The sequence below is a fragment of the Megalops cyprinoides genome, chromosome 14 (genome assembly GCF_013368585.1).
Source record: "Megalops cyprinoides isolate fMegCyp1 chromosome 14, fMegCyp1.pri, whole genome shotgun sequence".
NCBI lineage: Eukaryota > Metazoa > Chordata > Actinopteri > Elopiformes > Megalopidae > Megalops > Megalops cyprinoides.
In genome coordinates this window covers 32,806,827-32,823,250 of record NC_050596.1, presented here as the reverse complement: position 1 = coordinate 32,823,250, position 16,424 = coordinate 32,806,827, and the positions used below count along the sequence as shown (strand labels likewise).

The window sequence follows — 16,424 nt, the reverse complement described above, 5'->3', positions numbered from 1 at the left end:
GTCCTGGGGAGGCCAGACCGGCTTAACCAGCTTTACATCCTCCTCCAGGCTGAAGGACTTCTTTGGGGACTCGCTTTGAGGGGGCCACACAATGGAAATCTTATTTGCGGGCTTTTTGGTCTCGTCGTGCGATTTGCTCGTTTCTTTTTCGTTCGCGCTCTGCGCCTCCCTCTCTGTTGAGCTGACGCTGCTGCGTGCGCTGGAGCTTCTCAGACTGGCTTTCTCGGGGGAGGCGCTCAGCGAGGCCTTCTCTGCGGAGGGTTTCTGGTTCGCGGGGCTCCATAATTCCTTGTGAGGCTTCTGTCCGAATCCCTCATCATAATTTCCTTTGGATTTGAAGAGTTGCTTGAAATGAGGCTTGCAGTACATATGTCCATGGAGAGAGGCATAGTTGCCAAGACTAGCGAGGACAGGAAAAAAACAACAAAATTAAAATTAGCAAGTATTATTCAGATGAAAGGGACACAGAAATGACATTGAGAAGTCAAATATTGGTGGTATCGGTACAGGTTTACAAATGCATCCTGGGTTTATATTACCTTAATTTACTGTTGCAGTGCTCGCACCGGAAACAGGCCTTATGAAAATTTTGTTTGTCTGCGATCAGAGACTCCATCGGATACACCCTCTTTCGACACACCCGGCACAGCTCCGACTCGGGAACTCGAATTTTCTGGAAAGAAGCAAAACAGCATTAGTACCAGCATTAGGATTGCCGTCATTCCAAATGGAAAAACACCAGCAAGCTAATGAACAACATTCTGTGCAGTGTTAATGAACTCTGTGCAAGCATTCAATCATGGCTTAATCATAATGACTGCCCAGAATTGGCTGTGATGTTGCCTTTCTTCAAAAAAGGCACTAATGGGACATTTGCACTGAATTATTGAATTATTAAAGAAAACTATTCCTCCAAGACCCAAAATAAGATGCCAGTGGTTCTCACTGTGAAAATTGGCATGATGTTGTGCTCTGTTTTTTGCCAAACTCAGAGAACAACAAAGCTTTTGTCATTTATCAGGAAAAATAAAAGCTTTCAGGGAGCTCTCCATAATCATTATATGCTGTGGTCATTTACACAATACACTCGCAGTTTGAAATGCAAGACATTTCAATGAACCTGTGTACATATTTGATGCTCTGAAACCTCCAGGAAATCCAGGTAATCTTATAGTGCATCATGTTTAGGAGGGGAATACTAAGAAGCTCCTTTCACATAAATTAACAAAATGCATTTGACATGATATGTAATTTATTGCAATTTTGTCATAGTGTTATTGTTGACAAATAGGATGATGATGTGCTGATTCCTTATGCATACAAATATATTTTTATATTATCTTTATATCTGTCTAAACACACACACACACACACACACACACACACACACGCACACACGCGTATTGTACTATTTTATGATGAATGCAACAAGACAGCGCGCAAATATGAAAAATATAATGTGATCACACTCTGAGGTACTCTTTACACCTGATGTAACGAAAGTGACACAGCACATACTGAGACATGCTGTCGAGAAGTCTTATGAATATGAAAAAAACAATACGGGCAGTCATTTGCTTGACATCAGCTGCACATGGAGTATGAGGCCTGCATCAGAGGCTGTGATAACAGCCCCCCAAAGACAGGCCATCGTGAGGCTGCTTCTTCAAACCACATCCACAGATGCTGAACAGATTGTCAGTCCCCATTAGGTTTATATTCTTTACTGAGAGATTACAAGGCTTTGGAAGCTATCAGGTGGAAAAATACAGCAGGGGACTGAAAATCTGACAACAGAACATGCAGCGGAACATAAGGACAATGCGTTAGTGAGGGCTTGTGAAAGGAGGTAGAACAAAATAACGCAGGAAAAAAAAAACACACACCGTTACTGTCTGTTAATTCCTCATGCCGCACAACCCAGTTTACCCGTCACGACAGTCTGTTCCTGGTGAGACGTGACGTGAGACGTCCTTTCCTCTGAGACAGTGTAGCCCAGGTTCCTGAAAACGTTCTGGCTGTCCGTCCACGTCTTGTGGAAGTTCCTCAGCAGCTCTTCCGTGGAGGCTTCGGCCGACACGTCCAGCACGGGAACGTTCCCCTTCACCACGTCCGCGTAGGTCGGCGGGGCGCGGCGAGTCACCACGCTCTCCGCGTGCTGGGAGACCGTCTTGGAGCTCCTCGACCCGCTTATCTTGTTGCCAAGTTTATCGACGCTTGAGAACTGCTCGCTGACTGACTTTGTCTCAGAGAAAGCTGTGGGTTCAGCAGATTCACCCTGCTTGGCTTCCTGATGAACAGACAGGGGGGGACTCTGCCCGGAGTCTTTTTCCTGCCCTGTGGGACTCGCCTGCTCTGAAGCGTCTGTCACCGTTTCGCTCGGCTCCGACTCCTGTTTCCCCGGTTTATTTTTCTGCTCCGTGGCATGGGAACTTTTCTCAGCTGTCTCAAAGACAGTTTTAATGGCCTTAATGCTGAAGCTTGGCATTTCATCCATTTGAACAGATTTTCTGTCTCCGTCGGCGTCCGCCTCTTCAGTGTCACTCCCCAGCCTCTCCGCTATAACAATAGGCTCCTTTCTGACATAAACCTTCTGTTCCGGTGACTCAAACTTGTTGACGAGCTGGGACAAGTCAACTCTCGGCAGCTCCTCCTTTTCCTTCTCTGGCTTCTCGGCCTCTGTGTCCTCCATGTCGGGACCCAGTCGCTCAGGGATGTTGATGGGATCCTTGCGCACGTACGTCCTGTTCACCTCTGCCCTCTGCGCCTCCTCGAAGAAGTCCTTCCTGTCCTTCACCGATGTTTCCGCCATCTCTGACACGTCTATGGCATGGGACTCGATTTTGATCTGCCGATGGAAGGACGCCGGTGACTCTATGATCTCCGCTTTCCTCTCCGTGACCTGGACGGGCTGCTGCATGGGGGTTGGGGACGGCCCCCGGGACAGCTTAGCCGTGGTGTCCTTCAGCTTAGCCAGACTGTCGGAACGATGAAGCGTCGGGGAGGGCGTGGCCCTGGCGATACGAGAAGTGGGCGTGTCTGACCTGCGAGGGGGAGGAGTTGGGGGCATGGGAGGAGGGGAGGGCGCCACCCGCTGGGGGGAGTCGGTTCTGCGGGTGGATTCGATGGTGATGTAGGTGGGAGAGGGAGAGCGCATTCTTATCATGGGGGAGGGTGCTCTGGGGCCAGTTTTGCCTTCCATCAGTTTTCTGCTCTCATGCGAGACCTTCCTCTCTTCTACTGCCTTCTTTTGCATGTCTACTTTAGCAGATCCGATGCTGATTTTAGATATTTTTGGGATTGCCCCGCCAACCGCTTTCTTCTCAGAGATCAGTTCTGTCTCGTGCTTTTCCACAGCAGGGACACTCCCGCTTAAGAGAGATAGCCTGGCTTGTGCTAGAAGTTGCACATGCACCATGATCTTTGTGAGTTTCTGCACATTGAACTCGACTGCATCTCTCTCTAAAGCAGTCCTTTCCTCTGGGCTGATCACCCACTCAGGAATTTCACTTAGCAGCGTCTTCACTTTCCCTGGGTCCAGCTTTTGTGGGGCCCCCTGCAGCTCAGCAATGCGAGACAGCAGCTTCTCTACCACTTCTGGTTTCTGCGAATCCTCGCTGCTCTCTGCCAAAGGCTTATCGGCTTCTGTTTGTGCCGGTTTACCTGTCACTTTGACCGGAACCTGCCTGTACTCCTCCTTTGATTTATCCTGAAGTTTTTTGCCAGATTCCTCCTTCTGCTTCTGAGAGGACCTGACCTGCTTCTGAACCTGAACGGTGCCTTGCTGCTCGAAACTCTGCTGAACTTTACTTTCAGTGATGATCACCTTCTCGTGTATCTCAAAGTGCTGCTCTTGAACAGCCTTCTGTGTCTGGACCACCCTCGTTTCTTCCTGCTCATGAGTTGCTTTCACAGATCCCAGGGGTTTTGTCTCTTTCTGGGAAACCTTAATAGGGGCTGGCTGCCTTATCTCTTTCTCCTTCTTTGATTTCGGCTTTAGTTTTTTCATCTGAATATCCAGTTTGCTGTCCTTCAGTGTAGAGGCTGTTGTTTCTCCACCCTCCTCAGCTTTCTCCAGCTTCACTTCAGTTTCTGTATGTGTCTGAGCACTGCTGGATGCCATTTGCACACTCTCCTGAACCACCTTTACAGCGTGACCCTCTGAAATAGTCTCCTCTTTTTGGCTTAGTGATTGTGCGGCCGTCACTGCAAATTGACCTTGTTGTTTTTCCTCCTCCTTTTTATCAGGCTTTTCACTTTTCTCAAATTTTGGCACCTTGACTGTTTTGACTTTAAATTTGGGGGTTACTTTTTCCATTTTCTTCTCCTTCACAGCCTGCTTTTGATCTTCTACCTTTTCCATTTTGACTTCAGTTTCAACATGTTTCTGAACGCTTTCTGTTATTTGGGTGCTCTCCTGGACCACTTTCAAGTCATGTGAAGCACTCTCCTCTTTTTGGCTCAGTGATGCTGTGCTCGGCACCATCACCTGATCTGCTGCCTTTGTTTCATCCTTTTCTTCAGGCTTCTCAATTTTTTCAAGCTTTGGCACTTTGACTGTTTTCACTTTGAATTTGGGGGTTACTTTTGGAATTTTTGTGGGCTGTGGGGGAGTCTTGCCTACAACCTGGGTTACGGTGGCTTCTGCTTTCTTAGTAGCTTCAGTTTGGCTTTGCAAATTTGTGATATCTTGCATAATTTCCTGTCTGGAAACAGCAGTTTCTGAGCTCCCCAGCTGCTGAGCAGCGGTGGATTCAGAGGACTGGGCTTTGATGTCGGAGGCAGAGTGGGACTGAACAGAGGAAACCGATGTCAGCTGTTCCTTTTTGGAGGAAACAGTTTGAAGCTTTGTGGTAGAGATGGATGCGGAGTGCTGCTTTGAGACTTTAGCAGTCTGATTAAAGGAAATGTGCTGTTTCGCTGAGGAAACATCAGCAGACTTGGGGACAGATTTCTGATTGACTGACAGTGCTGCGCTCGCCTGCGACTCCGCGTCTGATTTGACTTCGGTTGTGGCCGCCTCCTGAATTACATCAGAGGCGATGCTGCTCTCTTCTGAGTGTTCCTTGGCTACGCCCTCTGAGGTGGCTTCTTCAAATAAGGTCGCAGCCTGCAGGTTGCTGGAAGGAGAGGTGGGCACCGCATCCCCTCTCAGCCTCTCCTCTTCCTCTCTCTGCTTCCTGTACCTCTCCTCTGCCATCATTAGTGGGGTTTTGAACTTCCTGGCATACGATTTGGGTTTGGCCGGAGGTTCAGCTGGAGGTGGTACTTTTACAGGCGGGATGAAGACCTTCCTCGGCGGGCGAGGGGACTCCAAAGGTGTGGGTTTGGCCAGCGGAATTCCAGACGGAGCTTTCACAGCAGATGAGACTGCAGAGCTGGTCTGAATCTCTGTTTTCACAGTTTCCTCTTGTTTGCTTACTTCAGTTACAGGTTGTGGAATTTCAGTTGGAGCTTTTGTTATGGACAACGCTGCAGAATCAGCCTGAATTTCTGTTTTCAAAGTTTTCTCTTGTTTGCTTGAGGTGGTCACCGGCTGTGAAATTTCTGATTTGGTTTTTGTGGAGGACTGTGATGAAGAGTCGGTCTGAATCACTGTTGTTTCAGTTTTCTCCTGTTTGCTTATTTCTGTCACCGTCTCAGTGGCAGTGACAGCGCTGGCCGCTGTCATCGCCTGCTGTACTCTCTGCACGGCAGACGGTGATGGTCGTGGGGGCGGAGGAGGTGGCGTCTGCTTTCTCTGCCCCACAGTTTTCTCCTGCTTCAGCTGCTTTTGCGCTTCCAGCTTTGGAACTTTATACAGAGCTGGAGCCTTCACTGATCTGACGGTCATCTTTTTAGCCTCTGTGGGTGGAGGAGGAGGTGTGTGGGAGGGCATGGAATCCAGCTCCTGCTGTGAGGGTGGGGGGGGCAGGATATCCTGTCCTGCCATCGGGGGTGGAGGGGGAGGCGGGGGAGGAGGAAAGTGATCCGGCTCAGGTGACAGGGATTCAACAGGAGGTGGAGGAGGTGGGGGAGGTGGCGGAAGGTCGTTGTCCTGCTTCGAAACAGGTGGAGGAGGGGTTGGAAACGACTGTCGATCTAGTTCTCCTTCGGATGGGGGTGGGGGTGGGAGAGGAAATTCTGACTCAGACGGTGGGGGTGGGGACGTTGGGGGTGGGGGGAAGTGTATCTCCGGCTTCAGCTTCTTTTTGTCAGCCTTGATGAGACCCTTTCGGCTGATGTCAAGGTTACGGAACTCGGTCTTGAGAGTTTTGACGTCGTGCTTTTTGGTGATCGTTTTGTGCTCGATGACCGTCGTCTGAACTTGCTTGACTGTTTTCGCCTCCTGCGTGTGTTCCGCGCTGACGTTAGTTTGCGATTGGCAGCTAATCACGTTCTCCTCCGAGGTGGCTGCTTTCTCTGCCACCGGATTGCTCACATTCTTCTTCTTTACGACCACAGGGGGAGGCGGGGGCACCTTCTGTTTCGCTGGCCGTTCTTTAACACTTGTCTGCGGTGGAGTAGGGGATGTATTGATCACTGTGGTTTGTGTTGTGAGAGAATGCTCCTCCTGGGCTAAAGACTTGCTTTTCACTGATTTAGTGGCGCTGTGCTTTTGTGCGGTGCTCTGTGATTCAGTGCTTTGAGACAGATTCTTAACAGCAGGGGCTGGCTTCACTGCCTCGCCCTCAGTCTTGGTCTCCACTGAGCATTCATGGATTTCTTGCTGGGAAAGTAATGGGGCCTTCACTGAAGCTTTAACTTTCCGAGATTCATCAATACCGGTTTCAGCGTTAGTGTGCTGTTTCCCCCGAAGCAGGCATTTTATAGTGCCTTGAACATCTCCCTTTATCACTTCCTCTTTCTCGATTTGGGTTTGCTCCTGCTCGTTGTACAGAGATTTTATAGACATCTTCACGTCTCCCTCTGTGCTGGCTCTGCGCTGTGTTTTGGAGGGAGCAGGAGGCTCCAGTAAGAGCTGTATCGTACCCTTCACATCTCCCTGCACACTAACCTGCTGTTGGTACACCTTCTTCTCATTAGAAGCCTCTCGCAAATTCTGCATTGCAGTCTGAATGTCCCCTTTGACGACCTCCTCCTTTTCAATCTCCTTTACGAGTTGCTTGGCCTCCTCCAGCGATTTCAAGGTGCCTTTGATGTCACCGGGCACTAAATCTTCAATGACGATTTCGACTTTGGCGTTGGCCGATTTCTCCAGGGACTCAAGCGCACCTTTGATGTCACCAGCGACGATCTCAGGCTTCTCTACCTCCTTGGGCTGGTTTTGGGCCTCCTCCAGAGACCTGAGTGTGGTGGATATGTCACCTTTCACCACCTCCTCTTTCTCAACCACCGCGGTTTGGTTGATGGCCTGTGTGAGTGAATCTAGGGCAGCTCTTAAATCGCCTCTCACAATCGTTTCCTTCTGCACGTTATCGAGAGAGACCGCAGGCTCGGTCATGAAAACCTTGACCGCATTGTGCACGTCACCAGGGACAATGTCGTCCTCAGCCACTGTGCGTTCAATATGCAGCTGGTTGTTTTTCAGGATGAGTTTCGTCGCTTTGACGTCGCCCCCAACGATCTTCTCTCTCTCCACCTCCTCTGAGGGGGTCTCGCCAGGTTCGACCTGCAGCTTTTTAAGGTAGTCCAGAGCACCTGACTCGATGCAGGTGGAGTAAAAACTCACCTTTCCCCTCTCTGTATCGCTCACCTTTATCTTCATACTGTCTTCCATGCTCTCTGAGCCTGACAACAGTATGTTGAGGGTGCCTTTCACATTGCCTTTGATGATGTCTTCTTTGTCAATGACAGATTCGTCTCTTTGATTGAGGAGGGAATATATGGTCATTCTCACATCACCCTTCTCGTCCTCCTGAATGAGGATGCCACGCTTGGCGGAGTCTTCCCCCTTAAACAGGCTGTTGATGGCCTCCTGAATATCGCCCCTGATGATCTCTTCCTTCTCCATGCTGAGTCCCACCTCCTGATTGAACAGCTGTTTGACTGTGGTGTTGATGTTGCCCCTCTCCTCCGCGTCGATGATGATCCCTCTCTCCGTTTTCTCACGTCTGTTCAGCAGGTTCATCATGATATTTTTCAGGTCACCTCTCAGGATCTCCTCTCTCTGAATCTCTGGAGCGTCCTGATTCATCAGCTTGAACTTCGCCATTCGGACGTCCCCGATTTCATCCGCCTGGATGAGTATTCCTTTCGATTCCACCATTTTCTGGGTGTACAGCTCCTCAAGGGTCTCTTTGATGCTCTTCCCGATGATTTCTGTCTTCTCCAAGCTGCTTTCATTGAACTCGTGGAACGGAGTGGTTTCAAAGAGCCAGGTTGTGGTCTTCACGTCAGCAGCAGGAATCTCCTCACGAGTAATGGCAACGTTTGTCTCCTCAGTTTTGTTTATGCTATCAAGGGACTGTTTTTCAAAGAGCCAGACTGACTGTTTCACATCTCCCTTCAGCACCTCCTCCTTCATCACTTTCTCCATTTCGTCGTACTCTGATCCTTCGCCATGGATCTTGTCAATAGTGCGTGTTTCGAACATCCAGGTGGCGGTTTTAACGTCTCCTTTGTGGATTTCGCTGACACTAACTGTTCTGACGCACTTCTGCGACAGCTCGTCAGACTCAAAGCGCTGTTTGTTTGTTTTGACGTCGCCCCCCTGAACATCACTCACGGTCCTGACCGAGACTTTGATGTCCTCCGAGATTTCGTCCAGAGGCTGCGTTTCAAACCTCCACCTGGCCGAACTCACATCTCCCTTCTGGACATCTTCCTGAGTGACAGCCTTGATAACATACACCTCATCGGTGTCTCGTATCGAATCCAGAGGTTTAGTCTCAAAGAGCCACCTGGCCCCCACCACATCCCCACGCATGATCTCCTCCTTGGTGACAGTGGTCACCTCGTGGTAGTGACCCTCTTTGTCTCGGATTGCGTACAGCGGCTGGGTTTCGAACATCATGGTGTAGTTTTTCACGTCTCCCTTCTCCACTTCTTCCCGGATAATTTTCTGAATCTGTGTCTGCTCCATCTCTGATGACTCCTCCTGGATCTTATCCAAAGAGAAGGTCTCGAAAATGAAACGCCCTTTGTCAACATTGCCTCCCTGTACGTCTGTCACAGTGCGGGTGAGCTTATGTTCTTCAGCGTTCTCAGTAATGGTGTCCATGGGCTGGTTTTCAAACTTCCATCTGCAGTTTACCACGTTTCCTCTCTGAATGTCCTCCGCCTGCATCATCTTTAGCTTGTACATGGTCTCCTCAGAGGTGGAGGTCATAATATCACTGGACTGATTCTCAAATATATACTTCATTCTGGATACATCTCCAGACTGAACGTCTATCTGAGTGACCCTCTTAAAAGAGGCATTGTCTTCACCTGTGATGTTTTCAAGGTTCTCAGTCTCGAAAAGGAAACGCGCCATCCGCACGTCCTTGCTATGGATATCGTCCTGCTCCACTGTGCGTGTTTTGATGACCGTTTCCGACTCGTCTCTAATTGTGTCCAGGGCCTGGGTCTCGAAGAGCCAAGTGCAGGTTTTGACATCGCCTTTGCAAATCTCCTCTGTCACAGTCTCACTCTTTTCCTTCTCGTACAACGAGTCCATTTGCTGGGTCTCAAAAAGCCATCTGCACGTTTTGACGTCACCTTTCACAACATCAACAGACGTCTTGGTCTCGCTCGCCTCATCCTCAACGTTGCTGAAATACTTAATGGAGTCGAGGGGCTGAGTCTCAAATAGCCACTTGGCTGTTTTAACATCACCTGATTCGATCTCCTCCTTGGATATCCCCTTAATAACCTGGAACTTTGTCATGCTCTCATCAAACTGATCAATGGGGCGTGTTTCAAACATCCACTTGCAGGTCCTGACGTCTCCCTTCACTATCTCCTCCCTTCTGACAGTTTTCACCTCGTGGTACTGGCCAGAGCTGTCCTGAATCGCATACAGGGGAGTGGATTCAAAGAGAACTTTGTTGGACTTCACAGAGCCACTGGTGACACCCTCCACCTCTATTTTCTGAGTGTTGTCACACCTGCTTAAATCCATGGTTTCAAAGATTTCCTTGTAGTTTGTGACATCGCCTTTATCAATCTCCTCTACCTTCACTGTTCTTGTGACTTCCTTCTTTTCTTCTCTGATGTGCTCGAGTGGTTTACTCTCGAAAACCCACTTCTGATGTCTAACGTCTCCCTTCTCCTCCTCTGACGCCACCATCTTTTGAAGTTTGCCCACTTCAGCGTTTTCCTTCAAGGCCTCCATCGGAACAGTTTCAAACAAATGTCTCGCTGCTCGTACGTCGCCCCCTACTATTTCTTCAGCAGACACGGGTCTGGCATTTGAATCATCCTTCAGTGTATCCATAGGCTGAGTCTCAAATACCCAGCATTGTTTGCGGACATCAGCTCCAATGATCTCCTCCTTCTGCAGCATAGAGGCTTCCCACTCCTCATCTTTGATGGAGTCTAAAGTCTTTGTCTCAAACAGCCATTTGCCCTTTTTGACATCCCCCTGCACGCCACAAACCACCTTCACCTGCGTGGGATCCCTGTTAATTGTGTCGAGGGGCTGAGTTTCAAAGAGCCAGCGTGAGGTCTTCACATCGCCCTTCTCGGTTTCCTCTCGGCGGACGGTTGTGATCTCCAGCATCTGGCCCGAGTCGCCCCTGATGACCCACATGGGCTGAGTCTCAAACATCTGCGTGGTTGTCTTCACCCCTCCTTTGATTTCCTCCAGCTCCGACTTCAGCTGGAGGAAGTGGCTCTCATCGACGGCCTCAGTGTGGCCCAGAGAATCCAAGTGCTGAGTTTCAAACAAGTACCTGGCGGTTTTGACGTCCCCTCCCGCTACATCCTTCGTGACAACGACCTCAGTGGTCTGCCCTTCCTCCTGGTGGATCTTGTTGAGAGCGTCTAGGGGCTGCGTCTCGAAGAGCCAGGTGGCGGTGCGCACGTCACCTCTCGCCAGCTCAGGAGACTTACCGTTCTGCTCCGCTGCGTCGGGGGTTGCCGTCCCCAACGCGTCCATCGGCTGGGTCTCAAACATCCAGGCTGTGTATTTGACATCACTCCCGGCAATGATTTCCTGCTGAGAGATGTTCTTCGCATTGTCATCATCGGGAGACTCGTCCTTGATGGAGTCCAGGGGCTTGTTTTCGAACATCCAGCGCATGGACTGCACCTCCCCTTTGAGGATTTCGTCCCACTCCAGGTACTCACGCTCCGGGCTGGTGCACTTGCTGGGGCTGCTTCCTGTGTTCTCGAACACGGACCTCGCCTGCTGGATGTCCCCCGTCACCTCCTCCTGGCTCTCCACCTGGGTCCGGTCGATGTCCGTCACCTCGCTGAAGAAGTCCCGCTCCAGGTTCTTCCGCACCTCCGGGTGGATGTGCTTGTACAGACGCTTCAACTCGTATAGGTTCCGCTGCTTGGAGTACTGCTCCTTGTTGACTGCCTGTTTAGCCAAAGCGGTTGGTTCTGGAGGCTCTGGTGAGAACGTCTCTGAAGGTTCTGATGGTTCCTGTAGCAGCTCTGGCGGTGGTGGAGGTAAACTCTCCATGCTCTCGTACACAGCAGACCCAGAGGCAGAGACAGCGCTAGAGACTCTCTCCTCCACTTTTTTTGTGACAGACGACGTCTCACTCGTCTTGTCTGTTGTGACTTTGGATGAAACCTTTGTCACTGGGGCCCACTGAAACTGGCTGTAATCAAGATCGATCTTTTCGGAGGGAAGAATAATGATGGTTTCAATCAGCGTAAATTCACTGCCACTTTTCATCCCTAAAATTCATGGCACGTATAAACCCAAATAAACACTTTCTGCCTCGAGAAGAAACCGCAGAGTCATTACAGGAATGTATCAAGTTGTCTCAGCAATACTGCTTACTGGTGTGTTCATAAATGCTAGTCTCTTATCACGTATAAAAAAGTCACAATCTCAAAGCTCCCTGAATGTGCTTAAAAGAGAATGAGGTGAGACGAAAGTCTGTTGAAAGAATGTAGGTAAAGATACTCATACTCATTTTCAGCAGAAAATAATGAAAGAAACTGAAGGCAATTAAAAGTACTGTAGTAAATGGTAGCTACAGCAGCATGTGTTAATAATACAGACTCCAGTACATTTTACTTCTAAATATAATATATGCTTTTGTGCTTAATCCACATTCCCTGCTTTAATTAAACAGTTCATAAAAAGACTCATTATACTGCCTGTGACATTTCCTAAGCAAATATAATCGGATTCTTTTGTGTGTTCAGTTGAACTCAAAGGTTAAATCAGTGATAGAAGATGAATATTCTCCAAAGGATCCAATATTTACCTTCAGATATACTTAAAATGCATGACCATATGCATCTTTTCTATGTTTACTCTCTATGCTTCCTATCTGCCTCTTAATCAAATTGTGAAGCTGTCATTTTGGGCCATATAATTTTCCCTTCTTGTTTAGTGTAGCTTAATTAAATGTTAAAGAATCATCCTGACCAATTACCTTAATTTGCTTGCTTGGAGTTGCCTCTTCAATGGCCTTTTCAAACTGCTGCTTCAGAGCCTGTGTGGACACCTTTGGTAAGTCCTCCCCTCCAATTACCTTTACTGCAGTAAAAAAGGAGAAACCTTACCGTTAGCTGCAAATCGAGCTGTTTTGACAAGCTGATTAAGCAGTACTGCTTTTATACACGATGAGCTAATTTACCATTATTATTTACTTATTTTGGTGTGTCTATATTTGGAACAGATAGCCCTACGATGTAGCCTTTAGAGAACCAGACTTATAGAAAGAATTTTCTTGGTCTGAATCTATGCGGGATCACTGCTGCTGAGAGATGCTTCAATAAATATCCAGGTGTATAATGTTTACAATGGATGACGTGTAAAGGGCCCGTGCAAGAGCACTGCTCAGAAATGTTGGAAATCATTATTATTATTATCAATAATAATAATTTATAATTAGCTAAAGGGGTCTCAACCTGGCACTCATACTCAACACAGCCTGGCTGGCCAGGCAATTGCCTAGCAACAGTGCAAATGTAGTTAACCTGAAAAGCTCAGTGTCACCAAAAGAGAAAATCCATGATTTTAAAAGAGTATAAACTAAGTAAAAAAGTAAAACATCATCAGCACCCTACACTTGGTATAGCAGAGTAAGTATGCATCTGCATGCACAATGGACTGTATTGTAGTTTCAAAACTGTAGGAGGAGACAGAGTTTAAATTTTGGTAGGAAACCACAACCATAAGTACAGCCAGACAGCTACAGTCTAATAATATTAATGATGTACTTGAAGAAATTAGTACCCAAAGCACCGTATGTGAAATGTTAGTACAATGATAGTGCAGCTGATCAGTCTGATGGTCATGCACTGCAGGTGGGTGGGATGTCACTTTCACCTGGTGACGTCCCGCACACCTGCAGAGCAGACCCTGCAGTGGATATGCAATAACAAAGGAATGGTACTCTACCCGTCTCCTCAAAGTGGTTTTCATAGTCGGCGGACACGGTGCTGTGGTGAACACTCTGATCACGTGACACCTGTAACGAGATGAAGTCACAGCGTAATGGCAATGACTGACCTCAGATTTCTGACACTGAGGACAGAAAAGACTGGAATGCGACCAGCGGAGCGTCACATTTTAAGAGCGATGACATCTTAAGTGCAGAAATTGCCCGGCTATTATGCCTGGCTTAGTCTGTGAATGGAGACAGTCAGAGGGTCAGATGCAAAAGAATGACTCTTATTACTGAATGAAGTGAGGGAGCAGCACTACATTTACTCACAGCGACAGAGTATATGAATAACGGCTGCGTTTGGTCAGGATTCCACTAAAAACTGAAGATGAGCCATTATCGTCTTCACGCTTCTGATTCGGAAATTTCAAAGATTAAATTCTGAGGAATATGAAAACCATCCCCATCTAAATTTAAAATCCAAAACAACAGCTTCCAAATAAAGCAGGGGCTTATCTCCCTGCATAATCATGCTGCCAAATGACACTCCTTCGGAGGAAAATCTGCAGGGGGGTGCTCTCCTCAAACACACATTGCATGCTGCATTTGCGCCAGCTACCCATAGTGCACCCTTGGGCCAATTCAGTGCACTGAAAAGGTTTAGCCATAGACGTTCCTAGAAAAATCAATTACAGTTTGCTGTAAATTGCATTGCATTTTCAAATTCTGATTGTTTGAAACTGAAATAGTGATGTGGATGTGGATGAAGACTGAAAGTAATACTGTTATAAACTTAGTACTGATTACTTCATTCTATCACTATAGAGGAAAGGGGAAATAAGCAGGGAGTAATTTTGCAAGGGGTACTCATCTTGACCAATCATAATGAAGGGGTATGTCAAAGACCCCAGACAGAGCAGTTCACAGTTTTTGAGCCATGAACACAACCCAAAAATGGGCATGTGAGGCAGTTTTAAGCATTTTTTCTTGGCTGCTGATTACATCTTTTCACTCTGGTCCTCTTGACATTATGTTGTAATCACACTGCGAAAACTCACTATGAGAAATTGCTAACCACAGAAGGATTCAGACATACTGGATGAGGATCAGTTGGGGACCCCATTCCAGTAAAGCGAATAGTTTGAAAAAGTACCTACTGGTCACAGACAATAGTAAATAATAAAAATAAGCATGAAATGTCAGTCTGTGAAACGAAGTGTGCTGTCTGAGCTGCATGGCAGTGTTTCCATGGCGCAGGCCTAACCCCCCGTCCCCTCCTGCTCCGTTACCTTTTCATCCTGAAGGAAGGACTCCTGATGGGTGGATGGGGTGACCTCTCTGCCTCTGCTCCTCACCGTCACCTCAGAAGAGCTCGACACTTCCTGCAGCGGAAAGGACACTGTCAGTCACAGCCTCTCTCTCTCTCTCTCTCTCTCACACACACAGACACACACACGCGTGCACACACACACACACACACACAGACACAGACGCACGCACACACACACACACACATGCGCGCGCACACACACACACACACACACACACGCGTGCACACACACACACACACACACAGACACAGACGCACGCACACACACACACACACACACACACAGACACACACATGCGCGCACACACACACACAGACACAGACGCACGCACACACACACACACACACACACACAGACACACACACACACACACACACACACACTCACCCACTCACGTACACACATATACACACACAGAGGAGCACACACACACACATGCAAGCACACACACAGGGGAACTACTCCTATTCACTGACAACCTGACATTATTAGAGGCTGGAGTGGGACTAATTAATGTTCAAACAGAGGCAGATAAAAATGCATCCGGGAAACAATAAGGACCAACAGCTCTACAATTAGAAGGCTTTCCTATGCAGAACGGCATTAATCTGACAGCAAAGCCGGGAGATTTCACCTTAAATGCAAACCAGTTATTAGAAAGAAAAAAAAACACAGAATTACTTTCATGTACCTTTTTGTCAGTTTAGAATTTGTGTCATTCGATTTCTGTCAGCGACACTCATGCAATTAGAAGCCTGCAGGAATCTCCAGCACCAGACGGTCGAAAACAACACCAGACGCCATCTCAGGGTATCTGAGACCACTGAGGGCTGTATCTTTTTCCACCGCTATGTTAATACATTGCCTACATGACATGAAATTGTGAAACTATGTGCTCCTGGTGCCAGAAACACAGCCGCGTGAGCACAGACCCTGGGCACATGGGTACTGCAAATCTGGCAGCATGAGCATGTTGTTCTACAAACCTCATCAACCCCTGGTGCCATTCAATATTCACACACATTTGTGCCTGCTGAGTGCATCAGACATGTTTCCGTCTCTGCGGGGGAGACGTGCTGTACGGGGAGGAAGAGGATGGTGACGTGGTGCCCCCTCCGCCAGCCCTCTCCAAGCGCACACGCCCGGCGTCGTGCCGTAATTACCTGCACCGTTCTGCTCTGGAAGTGGAACTGGGTGACAGTACTCTGCGAGGATGCAATTTCCTGGCTCTCAAATTGTTTCTTCACGCTGGCAAGCCCCCCGGGCAAGGAGCAGACCTCCGCCTCCTCCGCAGCCTAATGGAGTGGCAAAGAGACATCATTAGCTGCCTTCCCCTTAAACGCCCCAAAAATCAGACTGATGGCCTTAATAGGGCTCTTTGCCGCACCAGGCCTGCACCAGCCCCACGTGTCGGGAGGGGGGCGGTGAGAGCCGCGAGTAAAAATACACAAAAAAGCCAACGCCAGTGTCATCTGTAATTATAAATAATGTCATGGCGAGCAAAATGCCCACGGAATTCGTTACGCCACAAAGAGCCGAAGGTGTTTTTAGCGGGCTGTTTTAGGTGAGCTTGCGTGACAGGTTGATGGTGTAATCCAACACCCGCTCTGTCCTGCTCCGGGGACGACGCTGACAGGTTTGGGGGATTAAT

The 16,424-nt window shown here is 48.3% G+C and overlaps 1 protein-coding gene across 3 annotated transcripts in view; it reads right to left on the bottom strand.

Annotated features, from left to right (window-relative positions):
• Positions 1-318: 318 nt before the first annotated feature.
• Positions 319-16,424, bottom strand: part of xirp2b (xin actin binding repeat containing 2b) — a 49,756-nt gene continuing 33,650 nt past the window's right edge. For all 3 annotated transcript variants that reach the window (XM_036545926.1, XM_036545927.1, XM_036545928.1), the window contains 7 exons: positions 15,937-16,068; positions 14,732-14,824; positions 13,457-13,526; positions 12,486-12,589; positions 1,930-11,713; positions 540-673; positions 319-400 (listed from right to left, as the gene is read on the bottom strand). In XM_036545926.1, the coding sequence (XP_036401819.1) occupies positions 579-673; positions 1,930-11,713; positions 12,486-12,589; positions 13,457-13,526; positions 14,732-14,824; positions 15,937-16,068 (10,278 nt within the window). In that variant the 3' untranslated portion in view covers positions 319-400; positions 540-578. The remainder of the gene's footprint in view (positions 401-539; positions 674-1,929; positions 11,714-12,485; positions 12,590-13,456; positions 13,527-14,731; positions 14,825-15,936; positions 16,069-16,424) is intronic.